We start from the raw sequence: 15,088 nt of genomic DNA on the forward strand, positions 1-15,088 counted from the left end.
AGTTATTTTGTATAAAGCGTATTTGCATTAAAGTCTATTTCTTTCCGTGCCTTGGTTATATATGCCAATGGAGGATTAGTGTCAAGTTCAGGGGATCCAGGCATAACCTGTATTAAAGGATTTTTGTTTTGTTTTGTTTTTTGTTTCCCTTTAAGTGCCTCATGTTGTTTTGCAAAGTCCACGTAATTTAATCTATCTAATTATCCTTTCAACAGAAAAACATCCCTGATGTTGCCTTATTCCAACAAAAACAACACTATCTGATCCAATAAAGTAATGCCCCTGAGACATCATACAATAACAAACCAAGATGAACAGGGAAAGAGAAAAACCGAATACTCACAAAGAGAATTAAAAGGCAGTTTTGCACTTCGAAGAGGCTAACCTCTCATTTCTTTTAAACATCCGATCTCGGGACTGTGGGGCTGACTTTAACTTGTAGGTAATAGAAAATTTCTTAAGCTTGATTAACAATTTTTCAGACAATTTAAAGGTTACAAATGTTAAAAACAAAAACAAAACAAAAAAAACCCACAATCCTTTTTCTCTGGCTTTGACAGCTCAAGTTTTATTTCAGAATTGCACATAAAATTTATCTGTAATAGTCCAGACTCTAAGATAATGACAGTTAATTAACCCAGCAATAACCGTCATCTATTTTTCAGAGAATTAAGCACACACCATGAACCACACACCAGACAAAACTCAGTCTTTGAACAGCAGTGTACCTAATGCTTCAAATCAGAATTAGATAGAGAGGTGCTCTTTTCAGGAACTGAATGAGAATTGGGCTACTTAAAATAAATTTCATTTATCTGATTGCTTTCTAAATTAGAATAACCCTTTTCTCACAACCTCAATGTAATGTATGCTTACTACCAAAAATACAGAGAAGCAGAAAGAGAGAAATAAAGAATATTACTCAGGTCCATCGCCCCCAGGGATAAACATGTTGATAACACAGTAGGAAGCCATGTGGCACAGGGTCGAAGAGCTCAGTACATACAGCTAGGCTGTGTGAGTTCTCCCCTAACCCCACCACTCGCCACCTCTGTGCAGAGCTAGTAATTTCATTTCTCCATCCCATCTTCCTCATCTGTAACATAGAGGAGCAAGGATGTTGTGAAGATTAAATGAAACATATCCTGCAGTGTGTCTTGTATATAGCAAGCCCTTGATGAATATTGATGATTAGTTCCACTTTCTTGATTCTTTTTGTCTTCGTGTTTTCAAGTAGGGACATCACTGTTTTTCTGTTTTGTTTTGCTTTTTTTTTTTTAAGATTTATTTATTTATTTTAAAGAGAGCAGGAGCGGGGGGGAGGGGCAGAGGCAGAGAGAGAAGCAGAAGCCCACTGAGCAGGGAGCCCAATGTGGGGCTCCATCCCAGGACCCAGGGATCATGACCCCTGCGGAAGACACCTACTTAACCCATGGAGTCCAGGCGCCTGTGACATTGATGGTTTTGATTTACATTCGAAAAGGGCACTGAGAGTCTCAGAAGATAGTCATTTATAATCACAATTATCTTTTTCTTCACACTTCATACTTTTTTTTTTTCAAAATCATATAAGGGGGAAATTGCATATAAAATTATGCTATTTTTAAAGTCAAGGCTGGTTTTTAAAGCAAGGACAATCTTTTATTTCACGAATCAAAAATAATATATCATTTTGCAATTTTATTTCTTTTTTTTTAAAGATTTTATTTATTAATTTGAAAGAAAGAAATCACAAGTAGACAGAGAGGCAGCCAGAGAAAGACAGAGAGAGGGAAGCAGGATCCCCGCTGAGCAGAGAGGTCCAATGCGGGACTCGATCCCAGGACCCTGAGATCATGACCCGAGCCGAAGGCAGCGGCTTAACCCACTGAGCCACCCAGGCGCCCCCATTTTGCAATTTTCCATGCAATAATGTTTCAAGCTCTTCCACACATACTAATGCTCACACAAGACTCTTTTGAAAGAACAAGACATTAGAATTATCTCCATTTTTTTAACTAACTCTTCCCTTACACTAATAATAGACCATTGTCATTTGCATTTGCCCTTGGAGACTATATTTAGATTTGGGGAGAAATAAAATTACATGTCTATCTGCTCAATGCTTAAAGCTAAAAATTCCACCTGCTTCCCCTCCTAAGTTCCCTATCTTATTTAGAGATAGCACCAACCAGGAAGTCAGCCAGACTCTAAACCTGAGTCATGCTATGCCTCTCTCCTCACCCTTACATTCCTGAATTACTGAGTCTGTTGGTTATATTTCCTTTTTTTTTTTTTTAAGATTTTATTTATTTAGGGGCGCCTGGGTGGCCCAGTCGGCTAAGGATTTGTCTTCGGCTTAGGTCATGGCCCCAGGGTTCTGGGATTGAGTCCCACATCAGTCTCCTGGCTCAGCAAGAAGTCTACTTCTCCCTCTCCCCCTGCTTGTGCTTTTTTTCTCTTTCTCTCTTGTCAAATAAATGAATAAAATCTTTTTTTAAGAGACTTTTAAAAATCGTCCTAAGGGGCGCCTGGGTGGCTCAGTGGGTTAAGCTGCTGCCTTCGGCTCAGGTCATGATCTCAGGGTCCTGGGATCGAGTCCCGCATCGGGCTCTTTGCTCAGCAGGGAGCCTGCTTCCTCCTCTCTCTCTCTCTCTGCTTGCCTCTCTGTCTACTTGTGATCTCTCTCTGTTAAATAAATAAATAAAATCTTTAAAAAAAAAATCGTCTTAAAATCTTATTTTTAAAAATGTTTTATTTATTTATTTATTTGAAAGCCAGAGCACATGAGTGCAGGGGTGGCAAGAGGTGGGAGTTGGAGGGGCCAAGGGAGAGGAACAAGCAGGCTCCACACTGAGTGAGGAGTCCAATGTGGGGCTAGATCACACGGCCCTGAGAACATGACCTGAGCTGAAATCAAGAGTCAGACACTCAACTGACAGAACCATCCAGGCACCCTGGTTATATTTCTTAAATGCATCTGGAAACAACCCCTTACTTTCCATCCATCTTCATTGGCACTGCCCTATTCCAGGTCTGTAGCGTTGCAATCGCCTCGGTGCTCACCTCTCTGCCTCCAACCTTACTCCCTGATGTCTGCCACAGAGAAAACTCTTTGGCCACCACTTCCAGACCAGTGGCATAATAACGCTTTTCACGATCCGGCCCCTTCCAAATGAACAAGATACCTATTTACAAACCGTGTACCCAAGAATCAAAGTAATGCCATGGAATATTCCTCTGCAGTGACTAAAATTCAAATGTCTGCTCTTTCAGGCCCTTTCTTCCTGTTAGCAAGGAAACCAGAAAGTTGCAGTGACAAAGGTAAGGTAGTACTTAGTAAGCAGAAGCACTGTATAATCACTAGGGAAATTTCATGCAGACTAGAGCAGATCCCAGTACTCTCTCCTTTGTCCACAACAGTGTGCTTTTCTAATGTTCAGAATACAGCATTTGCTTCCACTAGATTATCTCTGCCTCTCAGACTTCACTTGGGAAACATTGAGAAAAATTTATTTTCCAAGCTAATTCTCACCTTTTCATGAAGACTTCTTGTATTTCCACCCAGTTAAAATTATTTCCTGCCCTAGCTGTCCTATCATAGTACTGTGTTCTGTATTGACTATTTCTACTATAGGACTTGTTAATTTTTTTAGCACTAAAATGATTTATGAAGGTTGCTTTCTGCTAGAAGGCTGCAAGTAAACCAGCACTTGGGTCAACCAGATCTGAGTTTAAATTCTGATTCCTTCACCTACTCATTGAGTGGCCTTTGTCTAGTCCCTTAACCTCTCTGGACTATATAGTTGCCTTATCCATAAAATATAGATAAGACAGTTCTAGCTTCATAGAGTTATTGAGAAGATTCAATGTCAAGCTACATGGAAAGTACTTTGCATAGTACTGGACACATGGAAAACACCCAATAAAGTAGATCTTACTGATCATCTGTTCATTCAGTGTGGCAGTGAGGAATCCTATGCCTAGGATAGGATCCATTATACAGTCTTGTTTTCTACTTAGTGGTTTATCTACTTTGGAAACCAAGAATGTTTTCTCTTTTAAAATATTTTGTCCATTATTTAGGGAGCAGACTTTCTCAGACAACTAGAAATACCCAGTTGGCTTACCTAGGTACCCCCTACCAGACTATAAGTTACTAGAGAAGAGGTGGAGGGTTTTAATTCTTTTTGAATCCCCAGCACCTAGAAAGAGCAAGTAATTAAAGGAAATGTCTACTGAATGAATAAACTTCTAGAAACTATTTATGACACATTTTTTATTTTATTGTCTAGACCAGTAGTTCTCAAAGTATGCACCCTGGATCTGCAGCACAGACATCACATTGAGTTTGTTAGAAACACACATGGAGTTCTATGTCTTAATTGGAAACAGATTACAGGAGTTTATGCCTATGTCAAACTCATAAACCTGGGGGTGCTGGGTGGCTCTGTGGGCTAAGCGTCTGACTCTTGATCTTGGCTCAGGTCTTGAACTCAAGGTTTTTTTTTGTTTGTTTGTTTGTTTGTTTTGTTTTGTTTTAAGATTTTATTTATTTATTTTACAGAGAGAGATCACAAGTAGACAGAGAGGCAGGCAGAGAGAGAGAGAGAGAGGGAAGCAGGCTCCCTGCTGAGCAGAGAGCCCGATGCAGGACTTGATCCCAGGACCCTGAGATTATGACCTGAGCTGAAGGCAGTGGCTTAACCCACTGAGCCACCCAGGCACCCTGAACTCAAGGTTTTGAGTTCAATCCTGTTTTGGAGCCTATTTAAAAAAAAATAAAAGAAAACCTCATCAAACTGTATACTTAAAAACCTTTTTTTTTTTTTTAATTTGACAGAGACATAGCGAGAGAGGCAACACAAGCAGGTGGAGTGGGAGAGGGAAAAGCAGGCTTCCCACGGAAGAGGGAGCCCAACGGGCTCAAGCCCAATGTGGGGCTCAATCCCAGGACCCTGGGATAATGACCTGAGCCAAAGGCAGACGCTTAATGCCTGAGCCACCCAGGTGTCCAAACTGTATACTTAAGATCAGTGCATTTCACTGTATATAAATGAAGTACCAATAGGAAATTAAAATAAAGTATTGCTATTTTAATTCCTTCTGTATATGTCTTATCAGCAGAAGTTTTTTTGCCTATCAATCTTAAGATCTCGACAAGGCCCTTGTGGATCTGATCTCCCACCTACTTTTCTAGACTAAACTGTAACCACTGCTCCTGTCACTTTTTCAGTCCTTCACCAGCAATTACCTCTTAGTTCCCCAAAGGCATATATTCCTATCCCGCCCCAGGGCCTTTGCACATGATACCACTCTCTAAGAATGTTTCTCTTTCTTCCCTTTCACCTGGTCAGCTCCCATTCTTCTTTCAGCTCTCATTCTTCTGTGTGTTCCTCAAAGAAATCCTCTGAAATCTCATTTCATTATAGGTGTCCATGGAAACTTTTGTAGGGCTGCTGGGTACAATTGTGCAGGATGTTCATCTAAATAAGTTTTCCCAGCTGAAATGCTAGTAGATGAAATCCAATTTTCACTCCACTCACAAAGCCTTGCATATGGAGCAGGGCTATGTCAGTCTAGAAGGGGTGACTTTTTCTAATCCATCAGAGGCATAGTCTACTTGCTAAGCTCTGCCTACTCTGGGTTGTTTTTGTCCAAGGAGACACCTTTTAAAAAATAGCACACGAACATGATATGGGCTAGCAGCAGTCCTGACCTTATACTTTCCCTTCATAGTATTTATCACAGCTGTAATTTTACATTTATCTGTGTGATTATTTGGTTAATGTTTGTTTTCTCCCACTAGACAGTAAACTCTGTGACAGTAGAAAAGTGTCTGGTTTTGCTTATTATCAGGTATTCCCCACACTGAGAATAGTGACTGACACGTAGTGAGTAATCAGTAAATGTCTATTAAATGCATGAGACATTTGGTGGGGAGGTTAGACAATGTTTATTTTTCATTTTTAATTATATACGTACTTAAATTACAAAGTAAAACAGGCTTATTATAAGAAATTCAAACAACAGAGAAGCATATAAAGACAAAAATGAAACTCTCTTTCCCCACCGGCCCTATTTTTCAGGTATAACTACCGTTAATATTTGACATGCATTCTTTAAGATTTTCTTCTAAGCATATGTAATCAGATTCATTATTTTTTCTTATTTTTTTAAATGCAACCCCACTCTCCTTATTGTTCTGTGACTTGCCTTTTTCACATTTTCATCAATAGTTGGATGTTTTAAACATCATTTTATAAAATGTACTTTGTTATTATTTTTTAAAGTAGGCTCCACACCCAGCATGGAGACCAATACAGGGTTTGAACTCACGACCCTGAAATGAAGGCCAGAACTGAGATCAAGAGTCAGATGCTTAACCAACTGAGCCACCCAGGCTTCTCGTAGCATCATTTAAAAAAAAAAAAAAAAAAACTAGAAAAACAATAAAGTTATTTTGTTTGGGGGAATAAAAATGATTAGCCAGGAGAGAACAAAATGCATGCATGATCTGAGTAGTCCAGTGAAGAGAGGCACAGGGCAGAGACTTCCTAGTATAGGTCACCATAGTGGTAAATACAGGTGGGGACCCAGACATGCCCAGTTCACCTTGGGAAGTTGATGTGTCCTGTTCTCCCCATATCCTCAAAGCCAAAGAGGGACTGCTAGAGTTCAGCCTCAGGCTAAAAAGTCCCTGACACTGGGCTCTGGGCTGCCCCCAGAGATGCCTTTCCTGTGCCAGTACAGTGGCCCAGGGAGCAGGTTCCATGGGATCAAGAAGGACAAAGCCATGAAAGGCTACCCTGCCTGCCACATGCCAGCAACGACACTTCCCTTGGGCTTGCTGCATTCCCTCATGAAAAGCACCCAAGTGGGGACGCCTGGGTGGCTCAGTTGGTTGGACGACTGCCTTCGGCTCAGGTCATGATCCTGGAGTCCCGGGATCGAGTCCCGCATCAGGCTCCCAGCTCCACGGGGAGTCTGCTTCTCCCTCTGACCTTCTCCTTGCTCATGCTCTCTCTCACTGTCTCTCTCTCAAATAAATAAATAAAATCTAAAAAAAAAAAAAGAAAGAAAGAAAGAAAAGAAAAGCACCCAAGTTCCTTTTTCTTTTCCTCCCCTGGTTCTTTCACTTGTCATATTCCTGGGGAAGGGGCTTAATGAGGGGTCAGAAATGCTTCTAGAATCTCATTAGCCCCCTGCAAGAAGGACCAGGTGGGTCTCCTTGCCCCCTGAGTCCTGGAGAGAAGCCAGAAAACAAACCTGTCACCGTGTCTGTCTTGCAAGGCAAGAAGATGGGTCTGGTCTCAGAGACCCAGGCCCCAGAGAGCCACAGCAGAACTGTGCCTGCCTTGGGAGGGCCATGTATTCCCTACAGTGAGAACTATGAAGAAACTAAGCAAGAAGATTGAGCCCCTTGCTCTGGGAGATCACAGCATGTTGTGCCAAGTTGTCCCAGTCCCTGCACCGCAGAACACAACCGAAGATAGTGATTTGTCCGGTGGTTCTGGCCTGGAGGTGCTTCCACAGGCTCACTATCCTGTCCTCTGGGAAGTTCTGGGAAAATCTCAGTCATGATTATCCTTTCGGTTTTTCTTTTCTGATAATAAAACCTATGCTCTGTGCAGAAAATTGCAAAATGGCAGGAAGGTACAAGAAAATCTATCAATGACTCATAACCCCATTCCCCTAAAATGGCTTCTGAGTATCTTCATGTATCTTTTCCACTGTCCATATGGGTATGTACATATTTTTAACAGGATTAGGGCCAAAGTCTATACAGGGTTGTTAAATGCTTTTTTTTTTTTTAAGGCAGTTTCCTGTGGGTTTTTTTTCTCAATATGCTTTTTAAATCATTACATAAATAATATGAAAGGACCCCATGTATTATGCCAGGTACAGTACTAGGGACATTAAATATATTATGAATTAGGTAGTACTATTACCTTATTTCAGAGATGAAGTAACCAAGTATTGGAAATGTTCAGTTTCCGCCCCGGGCCCCACGGGTCCCATGGTTGGGGGGACTGAGCTGACAACCTGCCTCTTGGGCGGCTGCTTCCATCTGTACTCTCCTCCTGCCCTTTTCACTGAACACTCCTAGCTCTCCAGTGGTTCCGCTTTGCTCACTAATGGGCTTTACTGCCCCCTTCAGAGAGCATTCCTGAAATGCAGGTGCTAGAGATACCGCTCCACATTTAACTAGAAGACCAACCAGTAAAGATGGTGCAAGGAGCCAGAGATTAGAGAGCTAGTCTGAGGGTGAATTATCCTAATTTAATGCCTGTGTCAGATAATCCTTTTCTACTCTAAGCATTTGGTGCCTTTCTCCAAGACGCAAATCCTGGGAAACTAGAAACAACTGCCTCAAATCAAGCAGCAGGTCAGTGGGAGATGGATTCACCCCTGCTCCCAACAAATCTCTAAGGACTGTGATCATTCTGTCATGGGCTGCGGGGCATTTATGTCATAGTGCCTCTAGAGATGTCACAGAGATTTAAAGATGGCCACCTCTCCAACTGGGTAATTATTCAGAAGTAGAAAACTCTGACCTCTGCCTAAGTCAGATGTCAGCAGACTTCCTCAGTGAAAGACCAGGTATCAAATGTTTCAGGCTTCGAGGACCATATAGCTTCTGTCAGCTCGGCTGTTGTGGCAAAAAAGAAGCCATAAATAATACGTAACCGACATGGCTGTGTTCCATTAGAATTTTATTTACAAAAATAGGTGGCCGTCAAACATTTGACCCATAAGCAGGATTAGACTGCTGAAGGGCGGAAAAGGACAGAAGGGGAAATCCCTCACCATTTCCGGCAAGGTCAGTCTCGCTGGTTCCCCCTGGGGCTTCAGACCCTCGCTGACAGCCTCCGCCAGAGGTTGTCAATTTCCCGAAAAGTACTAGAATTGGTCCACAAAGGGAAAGTCCTGAGAAATTTCTGGAGAATCCAAGGAGTGCAGTGGCCGATAAGGGCTCCCCACCAAATGCAGAGTCCACCAGATGTGGGGTGATCTGATCAGGTGGAGGCCAGCAGCTCAGGGGGTGAAAGAATTGACCAGTACGAAGGAAACAGAAGTTTATTGAATATACCACAAGGGAACATTGGCCAAGCAGCAGAGGAGAGACTGTTAACCAGGTGGTGGGGAGCTTAGTGAAGGGGGCAAGGTGAGGAGGTATGGGAATCTATGAATTTTCCTTTTTTTGTATCTGTGCCCAGGTGTAAGTAACCCATTGGTCAGCTAGGGCTTATGGTTATTTTGAGGTGATTTGCCCAATGGCCTGGTGGTCAGTATGGGCCCTTTTACCATACTTGGGTTTCCATTGCTCACGTTGGTTGCCTAAAAGCAGCCTCTACAAGCTGTAATTTCTCAACCTCTGCTTTTATGGTTTAAGCCTTCCCCAAAAGCACCTAGATATTGGGTAGGTTATAATTTACATACAAATCACCTAAATTTTAGAGCATAAGTTCACTTCCGAGGGGTTGACCTGTTTTTCTTCAGTGGTGTAGGAACACAATCTTTCAACTATTAATCTAAAATCTTGGGGAAGTACAGGGAAATCAGAGAATGTTTTGGCTTATATTGGAGTTGGTCAGTATTACTAACAGATGAAAAGGGAAATATTTGGGGCGCCTGGGTGGCTCAGTGGGTTAAGCCGCTGCCTTCGGCTCAGGTCATGATCTCAGAGTCCTGGGATTGAGTCCCGCATTGGGCTCTCTGCTCAGCGGAGAGCCTGCTTTCCTCTCTCTCTCTCTGCCTGCCTCTCCATCTACTTGTGATTTCTCTGTCAAATAAATAAATAAAATCTTTAAAAAAAAAAAAGAAAAGAAAAGGGAAATATTTTACAGATCTATAGCTACCAAAATAGAGGATGAATCAGACCGAAGGAAAGAAAACATTAGGAAAATCAAAAAGGGAGTGTGAGGAGGAAAAAATGACAATAAAACCAGGCAGCTCCATTTGGTTTCAGGTAGCCAACTGAGGCAAGGGGCAGCTTATCCAAATCAGGAAATGAAGGGACTCAACAGCTGTCATTAATAACTGGCATTTCCCTTCAGAGGTTTTAATTGAGGCAAAGATACTAAGATCACATTTGGGACATTTGGAGAGAAGAATGCCAGGTAATGTACTGATGAGAAGTTGAATTGCAGTCTAGGAATAACTCACAGCGGGGACGTGCTCTACACTCCTCATTCCATCTTCCTGACTTCCTTCATTCGCCTGCGAAACTGGGATGAGGTAGCAAAACCCCATCTACCTCCTGGATCTGGAAAGAGAGCCTTGAAATGTGCTGTTGAGCCTGGGTATGCTGAGGTTATTAACACGCCCAAGAAGGGGGGGGGCGGGTGGACAACCGTCCCTCAGCTGGAGAGCTTTAGAAGACGCATTCTGGGGACAGGATTACACTGAGCCAGGCAAGGTCCCAAGGATTAGAATATCAGGGCTGACAAGAATCCATGACTCTGATGGCTTTCCTCCAGCCCCGGCACCTTCTTGGGAAGAGCTAGTCTCAAAATGCAGGCAGAGGGACGCCTGGGTGGCTCAGTTGGTTAAGCAGCTGCCTTCGGCTCAGGTCATGATCCCAGCGTCCTGGGATTGAGTCCCACATTGGGCTCCTTGCTCAGCAGGGAGCCTGCTTCTCCCTCTGCCTCTGCATGCCATTCTGTCTGCCTGTGCTCGCTTTCCCCCCCCCCTCTGATAAATAAATAAAAATCTTTAAAAAAAATGCAGGCAGAAAGTCTGCATGAGACATTTTTTAATGCTGGAAGAATATTAGGCTTTTTGAAGGCAGGGACTGTGTCTTATTTTTCCCTTTTTAATCCCCACCCCCACACCCAATTATCATAATGTTTTGCACATAAATGGCATTCAGTAAATTCCTCCTGATTGATTTTAAAGTGTTCAAAGAAGCCCTATGATGTTCGGTTCATAGAAAACTGGATCTGCAAGTGTATGATTACACATTGCCTGAGTGATGATGAACAGCTGCTATTTATGAAGCAGAAGAGACAGAAAAAATGTTGAATGAATGAGAAATAGACTTCAACTGAAATGGGAAGGATTTAATTTAGCTTTTGATACCCATTTCCTGATTTGAAGCTTGCATGCTACTAGAAGACAATACGAAGGGAAGCTGTTAAGTTTCTTTATAAATAAATGATCTTTGAAAGTTTTTCCCAAAAAATGAACCCTTTATTTGAAGACTAAGGGTATTTCTGACTAGCATTTTCCATAGTCTAATGAGATAGATTTTTTTTTTTTAAATAGCGTTTTTGAAAAAAGAGAGAGAGAAGCAAACTGTAGGAGACTCTTAATTATAGAGAACAAACTGGCTTGATGGAGGGTGTTGGGTAGGGGATGAGCTAAATGGGTGATGGGTATTAAGGAAGGCATTTGTGATGAGCCCTGGGTGTTATTTATAAATTCTGCTCCTGCAGCCAAAATTACACTATATGTTAACTAATTAGAATTTAAACAAAAATTTGAAAGAAAAAACGGGATTTTTGGCATGTGGAGGATAATTTTATAGAAAAGTTGCAAAGATAGCACAGAGACTTCCTGTATACCCCTTACTCAGATTCCCTCATTGTTAACATTTTTATTACCATGGCACGTTCATCAAAAATGCTATAAAGGGGGCGTCTGGGTGGCTCAGTGGGTTAAGCCTCTTCCTTCGGCTCAGGTCATGATCTCTGGATCCTGGGATCAAGCCCCGCATAGGGCTCTCTGCTCAGTGGGGAGCCTGCTTCCTCCTCTCTCTGCCTGCCTCTCTGTCTACTTGTGATCTCTCTCTCTCTGTGAAATAAATAGTCTTTAAAAAAAAAAAAAAAAAAGGAATCCTCCTACCCTGAATGTGTCTTTCTCCTAAGTTTTCATCTACCCTCTTCCTTCCCACAGGGGAGGAAAGCCTTTCCCTCTACCCTCCCAGGTTTCTACTATATTTGAGTGCATCAAATATAGTAGAAAAGGTATACAAATTTATTAATTTTTCATATAACATGCACAGGGTCACCACAGGGAACAAAAAATGAATACCCAAAACTGAGATTTGAGCTTATACCATCTCAGTAGGGGAAGGGGATGGGAGATGTATGTCACACAGGGGAGAGTAAATGATTTTTTTGGAAGATGAATAGGCCCTTACAATCAATGGGAGATCCGACGGTTCATAACAAAGTGTGTCTGGATGTGGTGTGACTTCTAGTCTCTTCTTCTGTGGTAAGAGTCAATCTTCTCTGATTGATGAAACTCCTGGAGAGGGGATTTATGACAGTTGCACTCTTTTTGGATGATCTCTCTTTAGGCAGTTAAGAGGAGTTCAGAGAAAGCCTTTTGTTCAAGTGACTTCAGCTCAAAATAACCAATATAACCCAAAAAGCATATTGTGGGTGGTACGTCCTTAAGCTCCTTCACCCCCATCTCTGCTCCTTAATTATAAATCGCCACTTGTCCTTGCTGCATTTTGGAGTTGAGCCCTATCTCTTTCCTATTGACAATAGTCTTTTTTTGTTTCTTTGTTTTGGGGTTTTTTGTTTTGTTTTGTTTTGTTTTTTGGTAATGGTCTTGATACCTATTACTATAGTCCTAAATAAAATTACTTACTATTTTAACAAGTGTCAATAATTTCTTAACATTGGTAATAACAAGCATTAACTAATTTCCATTTATTCCTGTCTCATTAGAAAAAAAATTTAAATATTCCTTCAAGTTTTAATAAAATTCTTTAAAAACATTTTTGCTTTTTTACAGATAACATGCATGCTTAGAGGAATCTTCTTTCCATGTATGTCCTTTATTTAGATGTTGAACAACTGTCCTAATTTTATGACCAGAATTTGACTCCCATTTTCTAGCTCCCACAGATCCCAGACACACAGAGTAATATAGGTTGGAAATGCTTTAGTTAACTATCCTGTAATTGTAGAGCAAAATTTCACAATCTTCTTGATAGGAGAAGTTTGTCTCTGCACATGAATATATCATACTAAGTACATGTTACTTTCTCAGTGTCTGACTCCGTACCAGTTTCATCTCTTTCTCACCAACTGAGGAATGTCTGGCACATTAGAAGAGTTCAATAAATAACTGCAATTATTATTAAGACCTGAACTTTAATTTTTTTCAACTTCCTTATTTTTCCCGACTCTGCATTGCAGAGACCTCTTATTCTGCCCTTCCTTTGATTTACCTTCCTTTTTTTCATTCTCAACTGAGTTCTCTCCTGGTTTCCAAAAGAAAAGTGACTTGCAATCTGCAGATAGTGAAACTGATAGTCTCCCTCTTAAGGCATCATGCAGAAGTAATTCAAGTACACGTAATTTTATTGGATGGGGCGCTCTTTCAGGTTATACATTGGGTGATGAGGTCTAACTGAAAAAATGTGTTATCAAGTAGGTGTTGGAGAAATGTCAGGTCGCTTCCAATTTCCTCATTTTTACATAAGAGGACAATGAAGCCCAGGAAGTAGTCATAACTAAGATGTACAAAGAGGGGATGAGGGCCTGGCTTTTATTTCTTGTCATGGTTCTCCTTTTCCTGCTTACTATGGGACTTATGAACCATCTAACAAACCTACAAGGTTCGCCAGTATTACTTGACACCTGTCAAGCGCACAGATATAGTTAACAGAAACAAGTATTTTGGTGAAGTCTAAGTTTTGTTTGCCTTTCCCTAAAATTTTATTGTATCTGGTATGTCCCCAAATCCTGTCCGTTGTTTAAGCCTCACATTCTTATACAAAGTTGGAGCTAACCACTGATTTTTAGGCCATGACATTGTTCAGTGCCGTGACAATGTTTTTAACAGTTAAAACGAGCACTTTGGGCCGCAACTCATTGGAGTCTAGAATGCTAACTACAGGATATTCCTATATTAAATGATACTCAATATTGGCACAACGGGGTGAGAATAATCATTGATTGAAATAAATATTCACCATATTAAATACCCATCACGAATTTAGGACGCGTCCAAACGCTATGACTCGGTCGTACTTAGAAATCCATCCCGGGCTACGGAAACCCGGTGGAAGACTACCTGGTTCAGCAAACAAGATTTCGAAGAGGAGGGGCACGGGGAGGCGGGTCTGGACGACCCAGCGCGAGAATACGCCCCAGCGCATGCGCACGTCTTAACTGGCAACTTCCATTTCCTAGATGGGGGAGGCAAGTGAGAGGCACTCTACAGTTTTCGAACGCCTATTCACAACGATACACTAGATCTTCAGCAGTTCCAATGATTAATGTGAGGGGTTTTTTCTCCGAGTTCAAGATTAAGGACATTTGGCATACGTCGCTAAAGCAAGAGGTGACTTCTCGTATCTTCCCCCATCCCCTGGAACATCGGTGGTCTAGTCCATTCCGCAGACTTTCGAGTCCTTGCAGCGGGTCGGGGATCGAAGGATTGGGCCGATTGCGGCTGAAACGTCTTTGGAAGAAGGAAGGGGGTGAGGGGGCATCCCTTTGAGTTCCGCCTCTTCTTTATCGAGAGGGCAGCAGGGAAAGGGGACGTGCGAAATACTGCTCTTGATAGCTAACAGATCTCACCTCTCCGTGCAAACTGCCGGGAGGGCGGCGGGAAAAGGGCAAGACGGGAGCAGGGAAAGGGAAAGAGCCAGGAAGCTGCGCGGGAGGGCGCGCACGCGCGCCCCTTTTTCAGCAGTGTGGCGGGGTCGCACGCACGCCCGCCTCGGCGGCTGGGCGCGGTTTGCGACAGTGGGGGGAGCGGTGGAGGTGGCGGCGGCAGCGGCAACTTTGCGGCAGGCTCCGGCCGGGCTTGCTTGACGGCGGTGTGGCGGAGGCCCCGCCCTAGGCGGCAGGAACCTGGAGGGAGGCGGAGGAATATGTCCGAGAGGGAAGTGTCGACAGCGCCGGCGGGAACAGACATGCCTGCGGCCAAGAAGCAGAAGCTGAGTAGCGACGAGAACAGCAATCCGGACCTCTCTGGAGACGAGAATGTGAGTGCAGCCCAGAGCAGTGCGGACGGGACTCTGGAATGAAAGTTTTAAATTCTTTTTAAACTCGGCGTGGGGGCGGGCGGGCTGCTGTGGGGGGGAGGGAGAGGTGTCACCCTCAGGAAAACGCGGGCGTGGAGGAGAAAATCGAAC

At 42.6% G+C, this 15,088-nt stretch overlaps 1 protein-coding gene across 4 annotated transcripts in view; it reads left to right on the plus strand.

The window, feature by feature from the left end:
• Nucleotides 1–14,148: 14,148 nt before the first annotated feature.
• Nucleotides 14,149–15,088, plus strand: part of EED (embryonic ectoderm development) — a 30,343-nt gene continuing 29,403 nt past the window's right edge. Inside the window, exon 1 of one of the 4 annotated variants that reach the window (XM_045071379.1) lies at nucleotides 14,149–14,938. In XM_045071379.1, coding sequence (XP_044927314.1) covers nucleotides 14,825–14,938 — 114 coding nt within the window. In that variant the 5' untranslated portion in view covers nucleotides 14,149–14,824. The remainder of the gene's footprint in view (nucleotides 14,939–15,088) is intronic. The other 3 variants (XM_045071380.1, XM_004763535.3, XM_004763536.3) reach the window with 3 other exon arrangements.

This window comes from Mustela putorius, unplaced genomic scaffold, assembly GCF_011764305.1.
Source record: "Mustela putorius furo isolate JIRA1106 unplaced genomic scaffold, ASM1176430v1.1 tig00003987_pilon_pilon_pilon, whole genome shotgun sequence".
Lineage (NCBI taxonomy): Eukaryota > Metazoa > Chordata > Mammalia > Carnivora > Mustelidae > Mustela > Mustela putorius.